Genomic DNA, 17,516 nt, shown 5'->3' on the forward strand with positions numbered 1-17,516 from the left:
CGTGTGTAGTGTTAGCGTGACGTTTAGTATCCCCACGGATGTAGTTAAACATGTTTAAGCAACGTAAGCTTAACTTTCTTTGTTGGCGTCTAAAAAAATAACATTTATTAAAAAAATAATCATAATTGGCAGCTAAAAGTTGCTCGTGTAAAACAGGCCTCCCTATCAGCAGTGAGAATGGGAGTTCTTTTTTAGTTTAAAACAAAAAACCGACCCAGTGTAATAATAATGTGAAAAAAAGTAGACACACCCTCTGTGTAAACGGAATACATGTGATTAATGGTGCGAACTGATGCTCGATGTCGAAATGTCCCACAGTTTTGAAAGCATCCAACTGTTCCTCCGAAGCTTTGGGCGGAGGGGATCGTTCCAGCTTCTTTATTCACATTTCCTGTCCCAACAACCGGTTCGATCCCGAGGGTTTAGCGACACACACAAAACGGCGGTTGGATATAACGCGCGAGCCAACTCTCTTACCTGAACATAGTTGTTTTCGCAGTAGTCCGCTACTCTGATTAGGTTTTGGTAACTCTCCACGAGCGCTCTTTTACCGGCAGGAATTTCATCCTCTAACAACATTTGTAGCTCTGCCATCGTACATCTCCGCGCAGAGCCTCCCTTCCCCTCTGCCTTCCCTGTGATTGAGACGGCAAACCAGCTCCGCTCTGCTTAGAGAGAGAAAAAGAGAAGAAAAGAAAAAAAATCCTCCGCCTGCCTATTGTGGGATTCCTGCCCTCGTTTGGCGTAACCTCATTCCGAAGATCGTGTGAGCGGCGGAGGAGTAGTCACTCTGTGGTTTAAAAGCGGGACCATAATATTTTTGCTGGGAGGGAAGTGAATAGAAAATATGAAGAAAAGAACCTATGTAAAATGTATTAGCAAAAAAATACATACAAAATCTAGATTGAAGAAAAATACATATTTAATAAAATTCAAAGTAATTCAGTATTGTGCAACTTTATACTGTGATATATATCGGAGGTAAATATGTAACTTTTTACTCCACTACATTAATTTGATAACTTTAACTACTAAAGACAAAAATCTAATCAGCTATTAAATGATGACGTAATATTAGAAAAGACATAACCAGCAGATAAAGTGACGAAACGTTCTATCGTTACCAGCTGCAAAATGATATGATGTACACATTACTACATAAATAATCATTATAATATCGTATTCTGAAATGGCCCATTCTGCATAATTGTGCTTTGGTACTTTTAGTATGTGTTGATACCAATACATTTGTACATTTGAATGCATGATTGAATATTTATTTTACTCCATGCTAATCCAAACATTTCAAGTTCATAAAAGTTGTATTAGAGTTACATGAGAATGACTTAAGTGATATTGGACCTGCATTTAACCCATCCTGCATAGTATGAGCCGGGGATCAATCTGCCAACGTTGTGGTTAAAGAATTTCCCCTTTTTTTTTTTACATTGCTTTTTAATGTGTTCAAGGTTACTTTGCTAATTTTCTGAGAGAGGAACACATTTTTAGATCTCTGCTTATTAAAGCAAGTCCTCTTCTTCTGTTGTCTTCAGTCAGATATTTTTGGGTTTCGCATTGTTGCCCTAAGAAATGCTGAGGTGTCCTTACATCTGCCATAATCAATTATTATAATTTGACTCTGACAATAACCTCTTCATTGATCCTTTCGTGATGAAATTCCAGAAAATCATAATATCTTTACGAGTCTTGTTCTGTTTGACCAACAGTCCAACAAATATATATCGTCCACAAATATAAAAGCACATCTACATTTGAGAAGTGGAACTATGTAATGTTTGCCATTTTTTTCTAGAAAAGAATAGTTACACAAAGCCACTACATTCGTCGATTGAGGAAACATGAATAAACTAATTTCAGATCTCGTTTTTATGACAACGATTTGCAGTCCTCAGAAATAAAGACACAGTGAGATCTCCTACTTATTTTCACCGTCTAACTATCACGGTTCCAACTGTCGAAAAAAACATGGCCGCTGACTCGAGGATTGTGGTAAAGGTAGTTTGACTTAAATCTGTAGCTGTGATGGGTTCACGTTATGATTTCGAGATGACATCGAAATGAAACAACACAGCACTTCTTGCATTTCACCTCTTCAGAGTTTTCTAATTCACTCAGCACACATTTCCAATCTCTCCACCCGGGCGTTGAAGCAGAACGCGAAGGATTGTGGAGCATGTAGAACAAATATCGACGAGCAGTAGAAAACTACAACTCCCGTACGACACCGCTTGTCTGGCTGCATTACACCGTTCATGGCGTCTGGTCGAAGGCTAAAGACGGGTCGCCTTCTGACAAACCCATAACGCCGTTGACTTTAACGGTAAGCGTAAACGGTTTAACGTGAAACGTTTTCGTCGACAGCACGTCAAGTTATTCGTCGTTTTTAGCGCAGGTACCGCGGGGCGTTTGGTGTTGTGTCGCATCTTAGACAATGTGCCCTAGATACACAACCGACTCCTACCGGTGGCGACAACAACAACAACAGCAACTTACAAGTTTAGCTAGGTTAAATAACGTTCGTGTATATACCGCTGCTGGATTCATAGGTTATACTTCCTGATTGGACCGTGAATGTGAGGTTATTTGAGTTGTTGTTGTTGTTGTTGTTTACGGTGTGTTTCATGTACTGCCTGTTTATGTGTTTAGGTGTTTGTGTTGACACGATGGAGGTGGAGAGCGTCCGAGTGGACGACGACAGGCGTCTGACCCAGCTGAGGTTCGAGGCCGCGGTCAAAGTGATCAAGAGCCTGGCCCCGGATGGTGAGTTCAGGGACGGGTTCAGAGACCCGGTTAAGTCTCGCTTTAGTTTAACATTAATCCACTTTGCTTGCAGTGTGCAGAGACTTTTCTCCTGAGTGTCTTCGTGTTGTCTGGGAGCTGTGACACAGATGCACAAGAGACTGACAGCTGTAGGAATGAGTGCTTAGAAAGCTTCTGTGTTGTTGTTGTGTGAAATTTTGTTTATTCCCCCTCCTCAGGTCCCTTCCAGCCCTCCAATGACATGATGCTCAAGTTCTACAGCTACTATAAACAAGCCACTGTGGGCTCCTGCAATATACCCCGGCCCGGCTTCTGGGACGCGGTTGGCAAAGTGAAATGGTAAATGATTAAAGGAAATGTATATACAACCAGTCACTATGTTGTCGTTGTTGCCCAGGTACAGGTCGTATCACTTATGGGGAAATCCGAGTGCGTATAATGACGCTGTGGTTTCTTCTGTTATGACACTCCGTCAGGAATAATTGTCCGTCAGGGGGGCCGAGCTGACTAAGCACAAGTTGCATAAATAAAACACTTCAATGACATTGTTATTATTCTGGAGGAATCGCGGAGTGCTGGAATTTATTTGTGCGCGTTGCGCAACTTGTTGCTTTTGTCCCACTTCGACCCTGGCGTGTTACATCGAGGTCAGATTCCCTCCACTTTGTTCTCTGACGGACGCCTTCAGCCTCATGTTGTGTGAGGTGATCTCTGGACTCTTGGCACGTAACCTATTACCCACTCTTGCTCCATGTTTTTCTTTTTCTGTTTTTCTTCCCGTCGCTTTTTCTGCCGGCCTTTGACCTTCAGCTGAGGACACGTTCCCTCAAGCAAACTCGCCCTTTTCACAAAGTTGAAACCGCAATCTTTATGATACATATAGACGCTTTTACACGGCTAACCTCGTGCGATAAAAGTAAGTATAACCCCGAATAACAATAATAATTTTTTGTTTTCAGGGATGCATGGAGTTCTCTTGGAGACATGCCAAAAGAAGAAGCAATGGCCGCCTACGTTGATGAAATGAAGCTGGTATGTGGCTTTTTACAGGAGATTAAATTTCGTCTGATTTTTCCAGGAATGCCCACAATTTTGAAAAAGTGAGACTGTGTTGCCGTGTTGGACCCGTAGATAGATAGATAGATAGATAGATATATACTTTATTAATCCCCATGGGGAAATTTGTCGTAGCAGTAGCAGCACCAATAAACTAAACGCACAAGAATAAAAAATAAAATATAAAACAAAATATAAAAAACAGGGATGAAAGATATAGATATATACAAGAAGTATACAAAGTAAAATATAAATCCTGGATATAGATCCTGGAGGGGATGCCCATGTCGGACGAGGTGGAGGAGCTGCTGCGCGTCCTCGGCCCGTTCTACGAGCTGGTCGACGAGAAGAAAAAGATCACGCAGATATCGGACCTGAGCACAGGTAGGTTTCACGCGTGATGTCCAAAACAGCATGCGGCGCTTAACCCTTTTATCTTTATTAATTTTGTTATTATTTGCTTCTCATATGTTCAGCTCGTTTGACACAGTTTGCTAGGCAACTGGAAGGCAAGTACACCCCTGTGTTCATATCCGAGTCCAGTGGTAGAGTTTGGTATTCGTCTGGTGTTGTAGCTCCGATGCTTTCGTCATGTTGCTCAATTAGTGGCACGTTTTATTTTGCTGTCGGATGTAGACACTTTTCATTCGATACATAAAACTCTTCATTGAGTTCCTGACACGTAAGTGATGAAAAGTAGGATTTCATGAAGCTCCAAACAGCCACAGTTTTTTTTAATTAATATCATTATTTTCGATAAAAGTATTCTGAACCTCATCCTAAAAAGGAAGTGTTGTGTTTTTGGTGTTTGCGGTTTTCTAATTAAGCCCCGTTTCTTTGCAAAGGGTTGGGCACGGTGGTGAGTTCAATGCCTTCGAAGAGCATCTCCAAGAGCATCGCCAAGAGCATCGTCAGAACGATGGAGATGAACGGCACCCTGGAGACTCGTCCTGCCCGGCTGAAGTCAGCAGAAGAATCACATGAAGAGGAGGAGGAGGAGGAGGAGGAAGAGGAGGAAGAAGAAGAGGAGGAGACAGAAGTAGTGATACGGGAGGTCAGAAAAGGTAGAAAATCTATAAAAGTCAGATAATATCGTCAGGGAAACGCTGAGTTGACGTGCTTTATTTACATTTTTTGGGGGGGGGGGGGGGTTTAATTTCAGATAAGAAATCCACAACAAAGAAGAAGGGTTCATCCAGGAGACACAAAGCGCCCCTAATGAACGGCAAAGTGGCCGACGGGGTCACCCACCTGACCAACGGCAACCATTCCACGGCCGCCGCCGCCGCGCACAACGGCGTCTCCCGGGAGGCGTCGCTCGGAGACGCCCTGCTCAACGGTCACCGCGCGGGTGAGAAGCGCTCGCGTCTTCACGGGGGACGCTTTACTCGCCTCGGCCCGAGCCGGCGTATCGGATAATCCAAGTTTCAACACTTAAAATGGCTCACGAAGCTCCCAAATCTAGCGGAAGCTGCGTTTCCTCCACGTCACTCGCAGTTTGACTCTGAGCTTTTTTTTATTTATTGCGCTCCTCTCAGATCCCGCTGGCGACGCGTCCGGTCCGAGCCCCCCGGCCAGCGACTCAGACAGCGAAGTCTACTGTGACTCTGTGGACCAGTTCGGCCAAGAAGAGGCAAGTCAACAAAGATCCTCGTTTACTGGACCTGGCTGTCCTCGCAGGGTGAATTTTGTAAAAAAAAATTATGCTCCTCTCCTCTTCCCCCCCCCTCCCCCAGAACTCGGAGCACAACCGCTCTCTGGACGAGCTGGACGAAGAGGAGAACCGCGTGCGGCCGGCTCTGGAGGAGCCGCCGGCGGACGTTCACGGTGCACCGCGAGGCGTCGTGTGCGGAGGAGAGGACGGAGAGGACGGCGGAGCGATGTCACAGAGACGGAGGCTGAACGAAGACCGGCCCGACAGCTCGTCGGGCCGCAGAGGACGGGGTAAGAGTGACCTTATTTTTTTAATGTAGGACGAAGAACCTGCGTATTTCTTTTGGGGCGGGGGGGTCATTCCTTGAATGAACTCACGTCTGTGTCTTTAGGTTCTCATGGCGGCGGCTCTGGATCTCTGATGCCCGCGTACGGGGGCGGAGATGGGGACGGGGACCCCTGGGAAGGAGCTGAGACGCCCGGGGGGAGCCTGAATGAGCAGATCGTGGTGGTGCTGGCCCGACTGCAGGAGGACATGCAGAGCGTCCTGCAGAGGCTGCAGACCCTGGAGGCTCTGACCGCCAGCCAGGTCAGACCGGACCTCGTCTCACTCATGAATATCCAACAATGGGCCCAAAAACATCACATTCTGTTGTTCCATCTTCTCTAATATTTAACCTTTTTTGTTGTTGCTATCTTTGAATATTTTATGGACCAAATACTGAAACAACGTCTTGGGACTACTCTTGTGTTTTTTAAATAAAAAGGCAAGGGGCGATATTCTAAATGTTCAACATTCACAAAGAGTTGATGAAATAGGTGTATTTTATAATATTGCCGTATCTTGCTGTGGTACTTTATGAATCGGCGTGTATTCTAAATATCAGTACGTCCCTTGAACACGTGTGTACAACTATCATGTGAGGTTTTTTTTTTCAGGGCGGAAGATAAGCGGCTTTGTAGTTTGACTTTGGAAACATTGAGCACATAATAACTCCAACTTTTAACTTTGACAAGTTTATGGACTTTTCTTTTTTTAATGTATGTCTTTGTCTCTGCAGGCCAGATCAGTGTCTCTGCCTCCAACCCTGGGGAGAAAGAGGAGTCAGGTAAACCTTTTCAGATACACTGCAGTTAAAAAATTAAATAAAGTCATCCCTTAAAACAATGTTAAATGCTAAATAATTAATTTTTCAATTTTTTATAATCGATTAAAATATATATATATTATGACCCGTTTAACCTGAGATCACGCCGTTGTTCACCCTCTAGAAACCGTCCTGGTGGCCTTTCGACATTTCTCCGACCAGTTTGGCCTTCGCGGTCATTTGGCCGTTCGTGGTCCAGTGGCTTATTCGCCTGTTCCTGCAGAGGAGGAGAAGGTATTCTACTACAGAATAATAATAATAATAACAGCTTGAATATGGAAGAAGAAAAAAAAGCAATGTCCACTTTGACTCCCTTTATAATCTCCTGTCTTTTCAAAGGCGGATCAACTGAACCGGCTCTCGCACAAACACCACCGGGCCCGGACGATGAAGACGAGGAGTCCTCTGCACATCTCTGGTTGGGTTGCGAACGGCTTAAACTCACCCCCCCCCCCCTCCCTGCTTGGACTCACAGCCTGGTAATTTGCTTTTGCACCATGAAGAAAGGCCTCTGGAATGAAACGAGAGCGAGAGGAGGATACGCTGCGGACGTGGAATCGGAAAAGAGAAACACGAATGTTTGGAGCTTCCGAGCTCTTCAGGACAACGCCCCCACCGGGCGCTTTGTCTCCGTAGCGACTGGTTTGTGTTGAGAGGGTGAAAGTACAGATGTGCTGTGGTCAGCGTGTTTATAAACCTGTCATTGGCTTCCATCAAATGAGCCCCCCGCTTTGTTGTTTTTAAGCGTTCCCCTCGCCGCAGTTATAGATTTATCTTTCCTATTAGTTGTCCCAGATAATGCTGCTATAATAATAATAATGTGTTGTTTTAGAAGGGCAGGATTGAATGTAATATTATATTGATGTGAGATTCTTTAAAATTCAGATAATTTAATATTTATTGCTTCTTTTTTTTTTTTTTGCGAGTTCAAAACGAGGTCAACGTGGCCGCGAGATGTAGCGCGTAGGTTAGCCGCCGTGTGACATCACGACAAAGAAGTGCTCTCCATTCTCGTCTTCATCGTATCGTAGCATAACTGTTGCCGGGCGGGACCAAATCAACCAATCGGACGACCCAGTGCGCCGCCACGCCTCAGCCGTCTGATTTATTAATACGAGACACGTGGCCCTGTTGTCGTTTACGCTGTCGAGACGCTCTCGTATCATTTTAACGTGTGATGTAATACGTTTGTTTCGAATATTGTGGAACGATTTTTTTTTCTGTGCGAGTCATAGTTAATCGCTAGCGGTTGAGATCGGTGTAAATTGTATACAATAGCTGTACAGTTCAGATTTAAAAATGCAGTATTTTAATTGCATTTCCATGTATTAATGTAGAAATACTATATAATGGACATGTTTGCATCTGCAATAGCACTAATATTTCCAGAGCCATTATGTTTTAATAAAAAAAGTAATTTACCTTTCTACTGAAATGTGCTACGGCTTCTCACCGCCTGCCTGTGGACAGACCGGTGTTTGCATGTGATAATCCAAGAAGCAGAATAAAGTTTTCATGAAGTATTTTAATTGGTCCGAGGAATTGTTTGATTATTTTTTGGGGGGGGATTTGTTTATGGACTAGTCTTTCTGAGCAAAGACTGAAAACGTGACATGTTGGTACGGTAAAAATGCACAAAGCTATGAAAACAGTTTAAATTAGAACGGGCACTCGGTAGAGCGCATACCTTCGCATGTCACAAGATTGGGCATTGAATTATGAACATTTTGGCATTAGTTGCATGCCAATTGGATAAAAATTGACCGTGCTATAGTAAAAAGAAGATTTTGACCTTTCCATGACCTTGACCTTTGACCCGATCGATCTCAAAATCTAATCAAATGGTCCCCGGATAATAACCAATCATCCCACCATATTTCATGCGATTCGGTTTAAAACCTTTCTTGTTATGCGAGTAACACGCATACAAATAAATAAATGAATACACGGCGATCAAAACATAACCTTCCGCATTTTCAATGCAAAGGTAAAAACATAATTTGTTGTTTTTATACTTTTGAATGGGTTTCAATAAACAAATGCATTTGGACTCAGCTACTAGCTGGAGATTAATATGAAACAAACCGAAGTAAGACTCACTGTCCTCTGAACATGCACACTTTAGATTGTTCTCCTGCTGCGACGTCTGATAAGTTACCAGAAAAGATCAAACGTGAAGAACACCGTGTTACAAACAAGATTTTATTTGTTTTTTTCCTCAGTGAACGAGATAAAAATTCACAAGCAGCCTCGTGAACTTATCTAAAAAACAAAAACACGAGTCGTGTGGAAAACGGGACGGGAGACGACAATTACAAACAGGCGGCATAAAAGCAGCGAAAAACACTTCCGACACAAAAGACTTAAAACAACACAAAAAGTTATTAACAACATTTACACATAAAATAGATTATTTATGAATATATTACCAGAATTAACTCATCGGCAGAGGAACATTACATATATATAAACATATATATAAACATAAACATATATATACATATATAAACATATATACACATATATATATAAACATATATATGTTTATGTATATATATAAACATATATATATATATGTTTATATATATGTTTATATATAAATAAAACAAATTATGAAGGAGAAGCCGTAGCAAACACTATTCTGCAGAAATACATTTAAGAGACATAACTGTAATATGGTAATACTAAGATACTAAGTTTAAAATAGGAGACTCGTAACTCACTGCGCAGTCGACCGATGCAGTTGGTTTTGTGGCTCTTATGATTGCACGGAGGTAAAAAGTTTAAAATATTACAAGCTTGAACAGAAAAACAATCAGAATCTACACCATTACTGTGTATGAATTTGTAAAATGGACCGAGCCTGTGCTTTATTAGAACTCTTGCGTGTGTGCGTGTGTGTGTGTGTGTGTGTGTGTGTCACTCTACAGGCTGAAGCCCGACATGGCGATGTGCTGAGCCTGGTTTCTCGCCTCGAAGTACGAGGTGTCGGTGTCGTTCTCCGGCTGCGGAATGAACGGCATCGTCTGGTTCTGCTGGTCGTCCCAGTCCAAGCCCTCGAACAACGGGTGGCGCCGGAGTTCTGGTGGATGACCGAGCAGACAGTTAGATTTACGTAGAACAGGTTTTCTTCATTACAGGGTTCACACACATTTTGACCGATGGGTTTTCCAGGACTTTTAACCAAATTTCCATGAGCAAACGTTTTGTGAAATCTCGGTGTAGACATGAAAAGGTGAGAAGATGTCATATTTAAACTACCTGAGAATTCCAAAGCACACAGTAAACAACCTTGAATGAGACGACAGTTTGATTAAAAGAATTTAAACTTTTCGGTTACGGTGCGTTCACTTGCAGTGCGAAAAAGAGCGTATGCCGGCTTATGTTTTGAGTGTCATTCTTTTAAAAGCATATTCATCATTTAAAACTCAGCGTAAATGCACAATAAATAACTTTTCCAAAACTTTTTTTCTTTTCACAGGAGTTTTCCAGGATTGGAAAAAAACATTTTAAAATTCGAGGACTTTTCCAGGTTTTCCATGACGGTACGAACCCTGGTATTCGCATGTTATTATGTGACACTACCCTTAATTCAAACATTGTTAAAAAGGCCCAATCTTTATCTTTTTTTAGCACAGAAAAGTGAAAAATCTCAAACAGACTATTTAAGGATTTTTTCTAAATAAAACATGCTGTGCTCTCCTGTTACCTTTATATTTACTAACATATTTTACCCTCGGGGTCAATTTGACCCCAGCAATTAAAACCTCCAGAAAATTATTAGAATTAATATTGTTTCCCAAGTTTAAGTGTGAGGTACTTTATGTTTGTTTGTTGACTACCTAAATAGCCCTTTAAATTAGGGCTGTGAAACGATTAAAATTTTTAATCGGGTTAATCACAGGTTTTTTTAACCCTCCTTTTACCTTTCGGGTCAATTTGACCCCAGGCTTTTTCAAAATATCAACTTTTTATTTATTTGGTGGTCAACAAACAAACATAAAAGTACTCACACTTAAACTTGGAAGCAATATTAATTCTAATAATAATTTTCTGGAGGTTTTATTTAGGGTCCGATTATTTGTAAAAAAAATATGTGTAAAAATAAAAAAAAGGAAACAGAAACAGAACATTTTTCTCTTTCTGTCATTCCACCTAAAGGCCCTAGTCTTCCCCAGCAGCTGCTGAGAGGCAAACTGACTGTGTTTTTTCAATGAATGAACCCATGATTAAAGTCGATAAGTGTTAACGTTAAGAGAGACAGAAATGACACAGATACGATCAACAACATCAACAACAGACAAGTTTAATAAAAGAACAACAAGACGTACAAGAGGGGCAGTCAGGGGCAATCTTTAATGTCACAACTATCATCATCGATCGACCAGACTGGCACTGGTCGCGATCGACGGTGAGACGATCTGATCTGTTGAAGCCCTGATCTACAGGAAGTAAAAGTCGTAACACCTGCGGAAGGATCATTATGATGAAACACCGTCTGCGATTGAACGACACGTGGATATTGTTGTGGGTGAGTTTTTGTTGATTTTGTGGTTTTGTTTTTTTTTGCAAGTTTACCAGCTCACACTGCTTAACAAGCAACAAAAAAAAAATAATTGAATTAACTGAGTTAACGCGTTATTTTTCACAGCACTACTTTAAATATATAAAAAAGTTGATATTTCTTATATGTTTGACAGTGAAAAACAGCCTGGGGTCAAATTGACCCCAAAGAACACCGACATTAAACATTGAATGGGGTCAAATTGACCCTAAAGGTAACAGGAGGGTTAAAAACATTACTAGTTAAAAAAAAATGTAAAAAGCAGCATTAAAAAAAAAATCGGAACAAAAGTTGCTGTGTACTATATTAAATTGGGTTTTCCTTTTTCAGAACAATAAACTTGCGCACCAGAAAGTCTCAGTGCCGAATGCGTTAAAAATGTCACAAGGCCACAGGAGGGGTATTTGGTGAGTTGCAATTTGCAACTTCACCACTAGATGCCAGTATATTTTACACGCTGCTCCTTTAAATGTAGAAAAAGAAATAAAAGAGGTCCTCACCCTTCAGACCGGCTCGCTGCGTCATGTCCATGGTCAGGAGAATTTCAATCGCATTCCTCGAGTTTACGGACAGTTCCTCCTCTTCCTCAGGCCAGGGAACATCTAGACAGTGAGACGGTAGAAGAAAAAACAAAAGCGTTACCGATATGCTGCTCATCGAATAACTTCACATTCAAGAGGAGTTGGCGCTTTAGATTCGGAAGTTTTTTTTTTTTCCGTGGAAAGAAAACCAAACCCACCTCTGTTGAGAATGTTCTGGAAGACCAGCTGAGGCGTCTCGTCGTTGAACGGTGGCACGCCTGTGAGGAACTCGAAAAGACACACACCAAGCGCCCACCAGTCCACCATGCAGTCTGGACGGTGGCAGAGGAAGAGACGCGTCACACACGGCCGCCGGCTCAGGCCGCCCCGCCATTCCCGTTTAAAGTGGAATTATAATGCACCGCGGGGGCCGAAGCACGTTGAGGATGGAGGGAAGTGAAGCGTGAACTCATTCATCAACAGGTGGCCCGAGACATCAAAATCACAATCAACGCACGGAAACCTTTTTTTGTGTGCTTAGAAATCTGGATTGGAGAAGTAATTTGGCCTCTCGGTGACGGGAAGGATTTTAAAAATTAAATTCATGGCAAGCGTCCATTGTTGAGTTTTTATAAAGAATCCTCGACAGCTGATGAATAAATACGGCCCCGCGGGATCAGTGCATGAATCCGATAAACACTTCCCTCGGTGAGTTGAATGAATGAATAACGGCGTGTGCAATCAGTAGGTTATTATTATCAGACGACATTTTGCATGGCAGTTGCAAAAATGTCGAAAATTAAGCCGGTGCCACAGCAAAATCACAGTTATACGGTGAACCACAGCACAGCTGCAGATTGTAAGACCCTTCTGTCCAGTTAAAACGGTTAAAAATGTTGTTAGCTTAATGTTAGAAGACGATCCCATTATTGATTTTGTTGTTTGCCTCAGTAATCAAGCAAAGCAGAACCAGAAACAGCGAGAAAATAATCAGCTCATCCGCTCGGGAGTATCAGCAGGCTTGAGCGGGAGGAGGAGGAGGGGGGAGAGGGGGGGGGGCATGCAAGCTCGCTTGCACAAACCGTCATTTATAAAAACTTACCACACTGACGACTTCCTGAAACTCAAAGAGGACGGCCCGTCACGAGACCGCAACGTCGACCGTCCCGCCGCCGCGTCTCCGTTTCTTACCGTGTGCTTTTCCCAGCAGGAGCTCGGGAGCCAAATAGTCGGGGGTTCCTAAAATGTGGGCGCCCACGACGGGCAGAGCCCCCCGCCGGACGCTCTTTGGGGTCCTGAAGGGCGTGTGAGAGGTCGACGTGGCCTGAGGAGTCTGACGCGAGGAGGAACGAAAAAGGACAAACGTTTGATTAAAAAAAAGAAATTCAATGAATTGTGATATTTATGCCAATTACGCTGTAATTTACACACAAACTGAGCCCTACAAGTTTGACCACTGACACAGAAAGTTAAGCTCTACTTATTCATCCTAATAATTATGTTACACTTCTTTTGTTTGACGTAAATTTATGATATATTTTTTTCGAGTTTACTCAGTTAAATATTTGTATTATTACCTTCGCATTGAAAATGCAGAAGGTTATGTTTTGATCGCCGTGTATTTATTTATTTATTTGTATGCGTGTTATTCACATAACTCAAAAAGCATTAAACCGAATCGCATGACATTTGGTGGGATGATTGGTTATTATCCGGGGACCATTTGATTAGATTTTGGGATCGATCGGGTCAAAGGTCAATGTCAAGGTCATGAAAAGGTCAAAATCTTCTTTTTACCATAGCGCGGTCAATTTGTATCCAATTGTCATGCAACTAATGCCAAAATGTTCATAATTCAATGCCCAATCTTGTGACATGCGAAGGTATGCGCTCTACCGAGTGCCCGTTCTAGTTATTTGTATTATAGTGTTTTATTGATTACAAAGTAATTAATTGTTTTGTGTGTGTGCGTGTTTCAAATACATTTGATTTGAAGTGTTATAGATTAAGCCCTCATTGATTGATTGAGCTAAAGAGAATTAAACTGCCATAAACGAGGACCACTACACCTGCGCGGCCGGCCTCAGACCCTCGCTCCGGACCCCCGGCTGCTCACCTGACACAGGGAGCCGTTGGAGCTCGGCCTCTTCTGCACCGGCGTCGCGATGCTCGAGTGCTGAGCAGCCGCGGCGGAGACGTCCATGGCGCCGACGGAGCCGCCGCTGAGTCGGGACGCCCCCGACACGCTGGAGCGGTTGATGGAGCTGCAGTAGCTGCGGAAAACCACGACGTTCCGCGGCTTGAGGAACGAGGGCGACTGTGCGGCGCCGTGCTCGGGGAGCCGGTTGAGGAAGGAGCACTGAGACCCTCCCCCGCCGAAGGTGCCGAATTTCGGTGTTTCGGACTTTGTCGGTGGGAGCGAATCGCAGATGGACCAGTCTTTGCTCCCATCGGGCTCCGACTTCCTGCTTTTGGAACGCTCGCCCGGCGGGGGAGACGCGCTGCCGTCGACGGCGAGCGACGTTTCGTGCGCCGACCCGTCGGAGTCGAGGCTCAGGCTCCGGCAGATGTCGGTGTTCCCGGTGAGCGGCGACGTGAAACTCGAGTGAGACGGGCCTTTGGCGCCGTCTTCGAACACGTCCTCCGGCGGCTCCTCCGGGTCGGCGAACGGGCTTTTGGTCACGACGATGGGGCTGGAGCGCTTCGGGATTCGGCATTCCGCCGACCCCTCAGAGGCCACGAAGCCGTCGATGCGGACGGTGGAAAACGTCCCCGTCAGGCCGGTGTGGAACGTCGCCGTCTCTCCCGGATCCTCGCAGCGTCCCGTAGAAGCCGCGTTGCTCTTCTTGGCTTGGAGCTCCAAAAACTCGGGGCTTCCCTCAACGTCAGAGAATTTCCTCTTCGCAGACGAGGCGGAGGAACAGCTTTCACCCGGAGCGGTGGAAACGGACTCCGGGTCGATGGCGCGAGACCCCTTCTCTGGGTCCGGGAGAACGCCGCTGGACTTGTCGGAGAAGCCAAAGGAGGCCGGCTTCGTGGGCGCACACGCCCGGTCAGGCCCTTTGGACTCGGAAGGCTGTCTCCCCTTCTGGCCGTTAGCGGGTTCGTTTTCTTTCTGATGGAGAAAGAAATTGTCACGATAAGAAATGAACTATCGGAAAGTATTTCATTATTATCCGATCTGCTCACATCGACACTAAGCATGTCACTAAAATGTAAAGCAATGGGAAACTATTTCAAACTACATTATGAGATTAAATGACTTCAATTAGAAATTTGGAGATGACAAAGTTGGTCAGGACACCCCGAATAAAAACAAATCTTACATTTTCGGGTCAGAGGTTCAATCCCCGCCCTAATCAATGTGTCCTTGAGCAAGACACTTAACCCTGAATTTCTCCCTGTAGCTGTGTCTACGGTGGATGAACATAACATGTAAAGTGTCTTTGAGTACCTTAAAAAGTGCTATATAAATTAAATAGATTATTATTATTATGAATAGACTGTAAATGACAGTTATAGATGTTAGCTCACTGACCAGCTCACACTCCCACAGTGGACTGATGCCACCTTCGGTGTCGGTGGTGCTGCCCGCGCTCATCGTCTCAAACCTCTTCCTGGTCTTCAGCAGTGAGGGGGTCAGATTTGTAGCCAGGCTGTGAGGGCTGAACATCATTTTGTTGGGTCCTGTGGAGAGAAACGATGCGGATTAACGGTTAAAAAACACCGTCGTTGACTAAATCTGACCACACCTTTTATACGAATAAAAAGACAGTCCTTGCGTAACCAGTCATTCCACAGCGGTAATTAATGGGCGGAGGTTAAAAAGCCCCCAAGATGTGCATCTCTTGCATAACTACCCTGACGTACCCATTTTCCAAGGAACCGGAGAGTACTGCTGATCTTTTTTCTTCAACAAGGGAGATCCGAGAGAGCTATTCTTGTGTTTCATTTTGCCACAGGACTTGGGGCTAAACACAGAGGATGCGCTGCAGTGACGCTTGCCTTCTCCCGCTGGTGAATTCTGTGTTTGATTCGAGAAAAAAAGAAAGGAAAGAGTCATTCTTTAACACCGACAATGTATAAACGCATGAAATCAGAGGCAATTCTCCAGGGAAGAATGATATCAATACACTCACAAATCCAATGTTGCTGATTAGAGAGAGGACTTGACCCGGGGTGCGGAAGTAATCCTTTGTAGGTTTCGCCAAAGATGGCGTGGTTAGGATATCCATAAGGCTCAGCTCTGATAGAGAGCAGAGACATGACATTAAGGAAAAATTACTGACATTACAAGCAGAGTTGGTGTTCAAGTGTCAAGTGTGGGACTCATACCGTGGTCAAGCTTGACTTTAGAGAGGCCGAAGTCTGTCAGTTTGATGTGACCTTTGTTGGATATAAGCATGTTGTCCGGCTTCAAGTCCCTAAAAAAGTCATATTTCGGGTAAATATCCAGGTCACACATTACATCTCACCCAAAGACTGACAGACATTAACTGACAGTGACTTGTACCTGTGGATTATTCCGTGGCGGTGGAGGTAGTCCAAAGCCAACGCAACTTCGGAAATGTATTTTACAGACATATCCTGGTCGAAATACCCAAAGATGTGAAGTAGAGATTTGACATCTCCACCAATGAGGTATTCCATTACCTGCAAATTAAAATAGATTTATTGATTTTTTTAAAACACTTAAATAATTACTGTAGATGTTTTTTGTGCAAGTCTAATTAATTGTTGTCTTGGTATTACCAGGTAGATCTTGGTGGCTGTCTGAAGGGAGTAAAACAGGTGAACCACGAAGGGGCTTTTGCTCAAAGCAAGCGCATCTCTCTCTGCCTTCATCTGGCCCGTCATGTTTTTGTCAACCATGTCCGCTTTCTTCATCATCTAAAGAAGAACAAATATATGTATTTGTTAATATTTTCAACTATAATGAGACTCGTGTGATGATTAAAAGCTGTCAAAGTCTGAACAGACTCACCTTAATGGCATACAATCGCGAATTGCACTTCTTCCGTGCAAGGTAGACTTTGCCAAAAGCTCCGCGGCTGATGGGCTTCAAAACGGTGAAATCCTCGATTGAAGGCGGTTGAGGAACATGCACACACTTATCGTTGGTACCGGAGTCGAGCTTTTCACCTGCGTCCATTTTATTAACCGCGGGTTTTCCCCTTCAAATTAGGAATTGGGCTGCGTCTGCAACAGCCAGCTAACTCAGAGTAAACACTCGCATGTTAAAACAACAATCCCGGGTTTGTTTTGAAATTTTGAATTCGCTGCCACACGGGGTCCTCCGACGTTCGTTCAATTTAGTTGCACTACTACGCGCCTGAGTACAAATCATAAAATGCTCTTGATGTGGGCTGTAGTTAATTAGCTATGTGCCATTTTTTTATTTGATGTGTCAAATGAATATAAGTATTAACGTTAGTCAAAATAGGGTAAATAGTATAGAACAATATTTTATATTCTATATGTTGCGAAATTTATTTATTTTGTATTGGTTTTTTTTGTTGCTTTCTCTTCGTTTTATTATTTTGTTTAGCTCCAAGCTGCTGTACGGTTAAAATTTCTTGCTGGGATTCATCAAATACAGACCGATCTCTAACCTCCCCTTCCTCTCCAAGATCCTTGAGAAAGTGGTCGCAAATCAGTTGTGCGACTTTCTACATCATAATAATAGTTTTTTTGAGAAATTTCAATCATTTAGAAAAACCACCACAGCACGACGAACTGGTGAAAATTACAAAAAAAACCTCTAATGGCATGGCAGCAGATAAAGGACTCTCT

The 17,516-nt window shown here is 43.4% G+C and overlaps 3 protein-coding genes across 11 annotated transcripts in view; 1 reads left to right on the top strand and 2 right to left on the bottom strand.

Annotated features, from left to right (window-relative positions):
* abi1a (abl-interactor 1a) overlaps window positions 1-737 on the bottom strand; it is a 44,556-nt gene extending 43,819 nt beyond the window's left edge. For 2 of the 6 annotated variants that reach the window (XM_056433576.1, XM_056433578.1), the window contains exon 1: window positions 478-733. In XM_056433576.1, coding sequence (XP_056289551.1) covers window positions 478-594 — 117 coding nt within the window. In that variant the 5' untranslated portion in view covers window positions 595-733. Of the gene's footprint in view, window positions 1-477 lie in introns of all 6 variants that reach the window. The other 4 variants (XM_056433574.1, XM_056433575.1, XM_056433577.1 and 1 more) reach the window with 4 other exon arrangements.
* A 1,281-nt stretch (window positions 738-2,018) lies between these two features.
* acbd5a (acyl-CoA binding domain containing 5a) lies at window positions 2,019-7,249 on the top strand. 3 transcript variants are annotated; one of them, XM_056434525.1, is made up of 14 exons: window positions 2,019-2,341; window positions 2,668-2,781; window positions 3,000-3,120; window positions 3,741-3,813; window positions 4,104-4,221; window positions 4,314-4,346; window positions 4,683-4,901; window positions 5,000-5,188; window positions 5,376-5,470; window positions 5,574-5,781; window positions 5,883-6,079; window positions 6,552-6,599; window positions 6,763-6,872; window positions 6,978-7,249. In XM_056434525.1, exons 2-14 carry the CDS (start codon window positions 2,685-2,687, stop codon window positions 6,988-6,990), a joined length of 1,521 nt encoding a protein of 506 aa, XP_056290500.1. In that variant the 5' UTR covers window positions 2,019-2,341; window positions 2,668-2,684; the 3' UTR covers window positions 6,991-7,249. The 3 variants fall into 3 exon arrangements, with proteins under 3 accessions (XP_056290500.1, XP_056290502.1, XP_056290501.1); XM_056434526.1 differs by lacking the exon at window positions 2,019-2,341 and adding an exon at window positions 2,384-2,594; XM_056434527.1 differs by lacking the exon at window positions 4,314-4,346 and having other exon boundaries at window positions 2,020-2,341.
* Window positions 7,250-8,821: 1,572 nt separating this feature from the next.
* mastl (microtubule associated serine/threonine kinase-like) lies at window positions 8,822-16,992 on the bottom strand. 2 transcript variants are annotated; one of them, XM_056433899.1, is made up of 13 exons: window positions 16,708-16,992; window positions 16,476-16,613; window positions 16,237-16,376; window positions 16,059-16,147; window positions 15,863-15,969; window positions 15,594-15,747; window positions 15,262-15,410; window positions 13,840-14,838; window positions 12,915-13,056; window positions 12,826-12,840; window positions 11,942-12,055; window positions 11,703-11,804; window positions 8,822-9,720 (listed from the first exon to the last, which is right to left on the bottom strand). In XM_056433899.1, the coding sequence occupies exons 1-13, from the start codon at window positions 16,873-16,875 to the stop codon at window positions 9,563-9,565; spliced, it is 2,475 nt and encodes an 824-aa protein (XP_056289874.1). In that variant the 5' UTR covers window positions 16,876-16,992; the 3' UTR covers window positions 8,822-9,562. The 2 variants fall into 2 exon arrangements, with proteins under 2 accessions (XP_056289874.1, XP_056289875.1); XM_056433900.1 differs by lacking the exon at window positions 12,826-12,840.
* Window positions 16,993-17,516: the final 524 nt, after the last annotated feature.

Source organism: Pseudoliparis swirei, chromosome 16 (genome assembly GCF_029220125.1).
Source record: "Pseudoliparis swirei isolate HS2019 ecotype Mariana Trench chromosome 16, NWPU_hadal_v1, whole genome shotgun sequence".
Lineage (NCBI taxonomy): Eukaryota > Metazoa > Chordata > Actinopteri > Perciformes > Liparidae > Pseudoliparis > Pseudoliparis swirei.

Excerpts from the sequence above, each read along its gene's own strand:
- acbd5a (XM_056434525.1), top strand. The coding sequence starts at position 2,685 with ATGGAGGTGGAGAGCGTCCGAGTGGACGACGACAGGCGTCTGACCCAG. Across the intron at positions 3,121-3,740 it reads GCGGTTGGCAAAGTGAAATG|GGATGCATGGAGTTCTCTTG; the intron begins GTAAATGATTAA and ends TTTTGTTTTCAG. Across the intron at positions 5,189-5,375 it reads GCTCAACGGTCACCGCGCGG|ATCCCGCTGGCGACGCGTCC; the intron begins GTGAGAAGCGCT and ends CGCTCCTCTCAG.
- mastl (XM_056433899.1), bottom strand. The coding sequence starts at position 16,875 with ATGGACGCAGGTGAAAAGCTCGACTCCGGTACCAACGATAAGTGTGTG. Across the intron at positions 15,970-16,058 it reads TAAAGTCAAGCTTGACCACG|AGCTGAGCCTTATGGATATC; the intron begins GTATGAGTCCCA and ends GCTCTCTATCAG. Across the intron at positions 15,411-15,593 it reads TCCGGTTCCTTGGAAAATGG|GACCCAACAAAATGATGTTC; the intron begins GTACGTCAGGGT and ends TTCTCTCCACAG.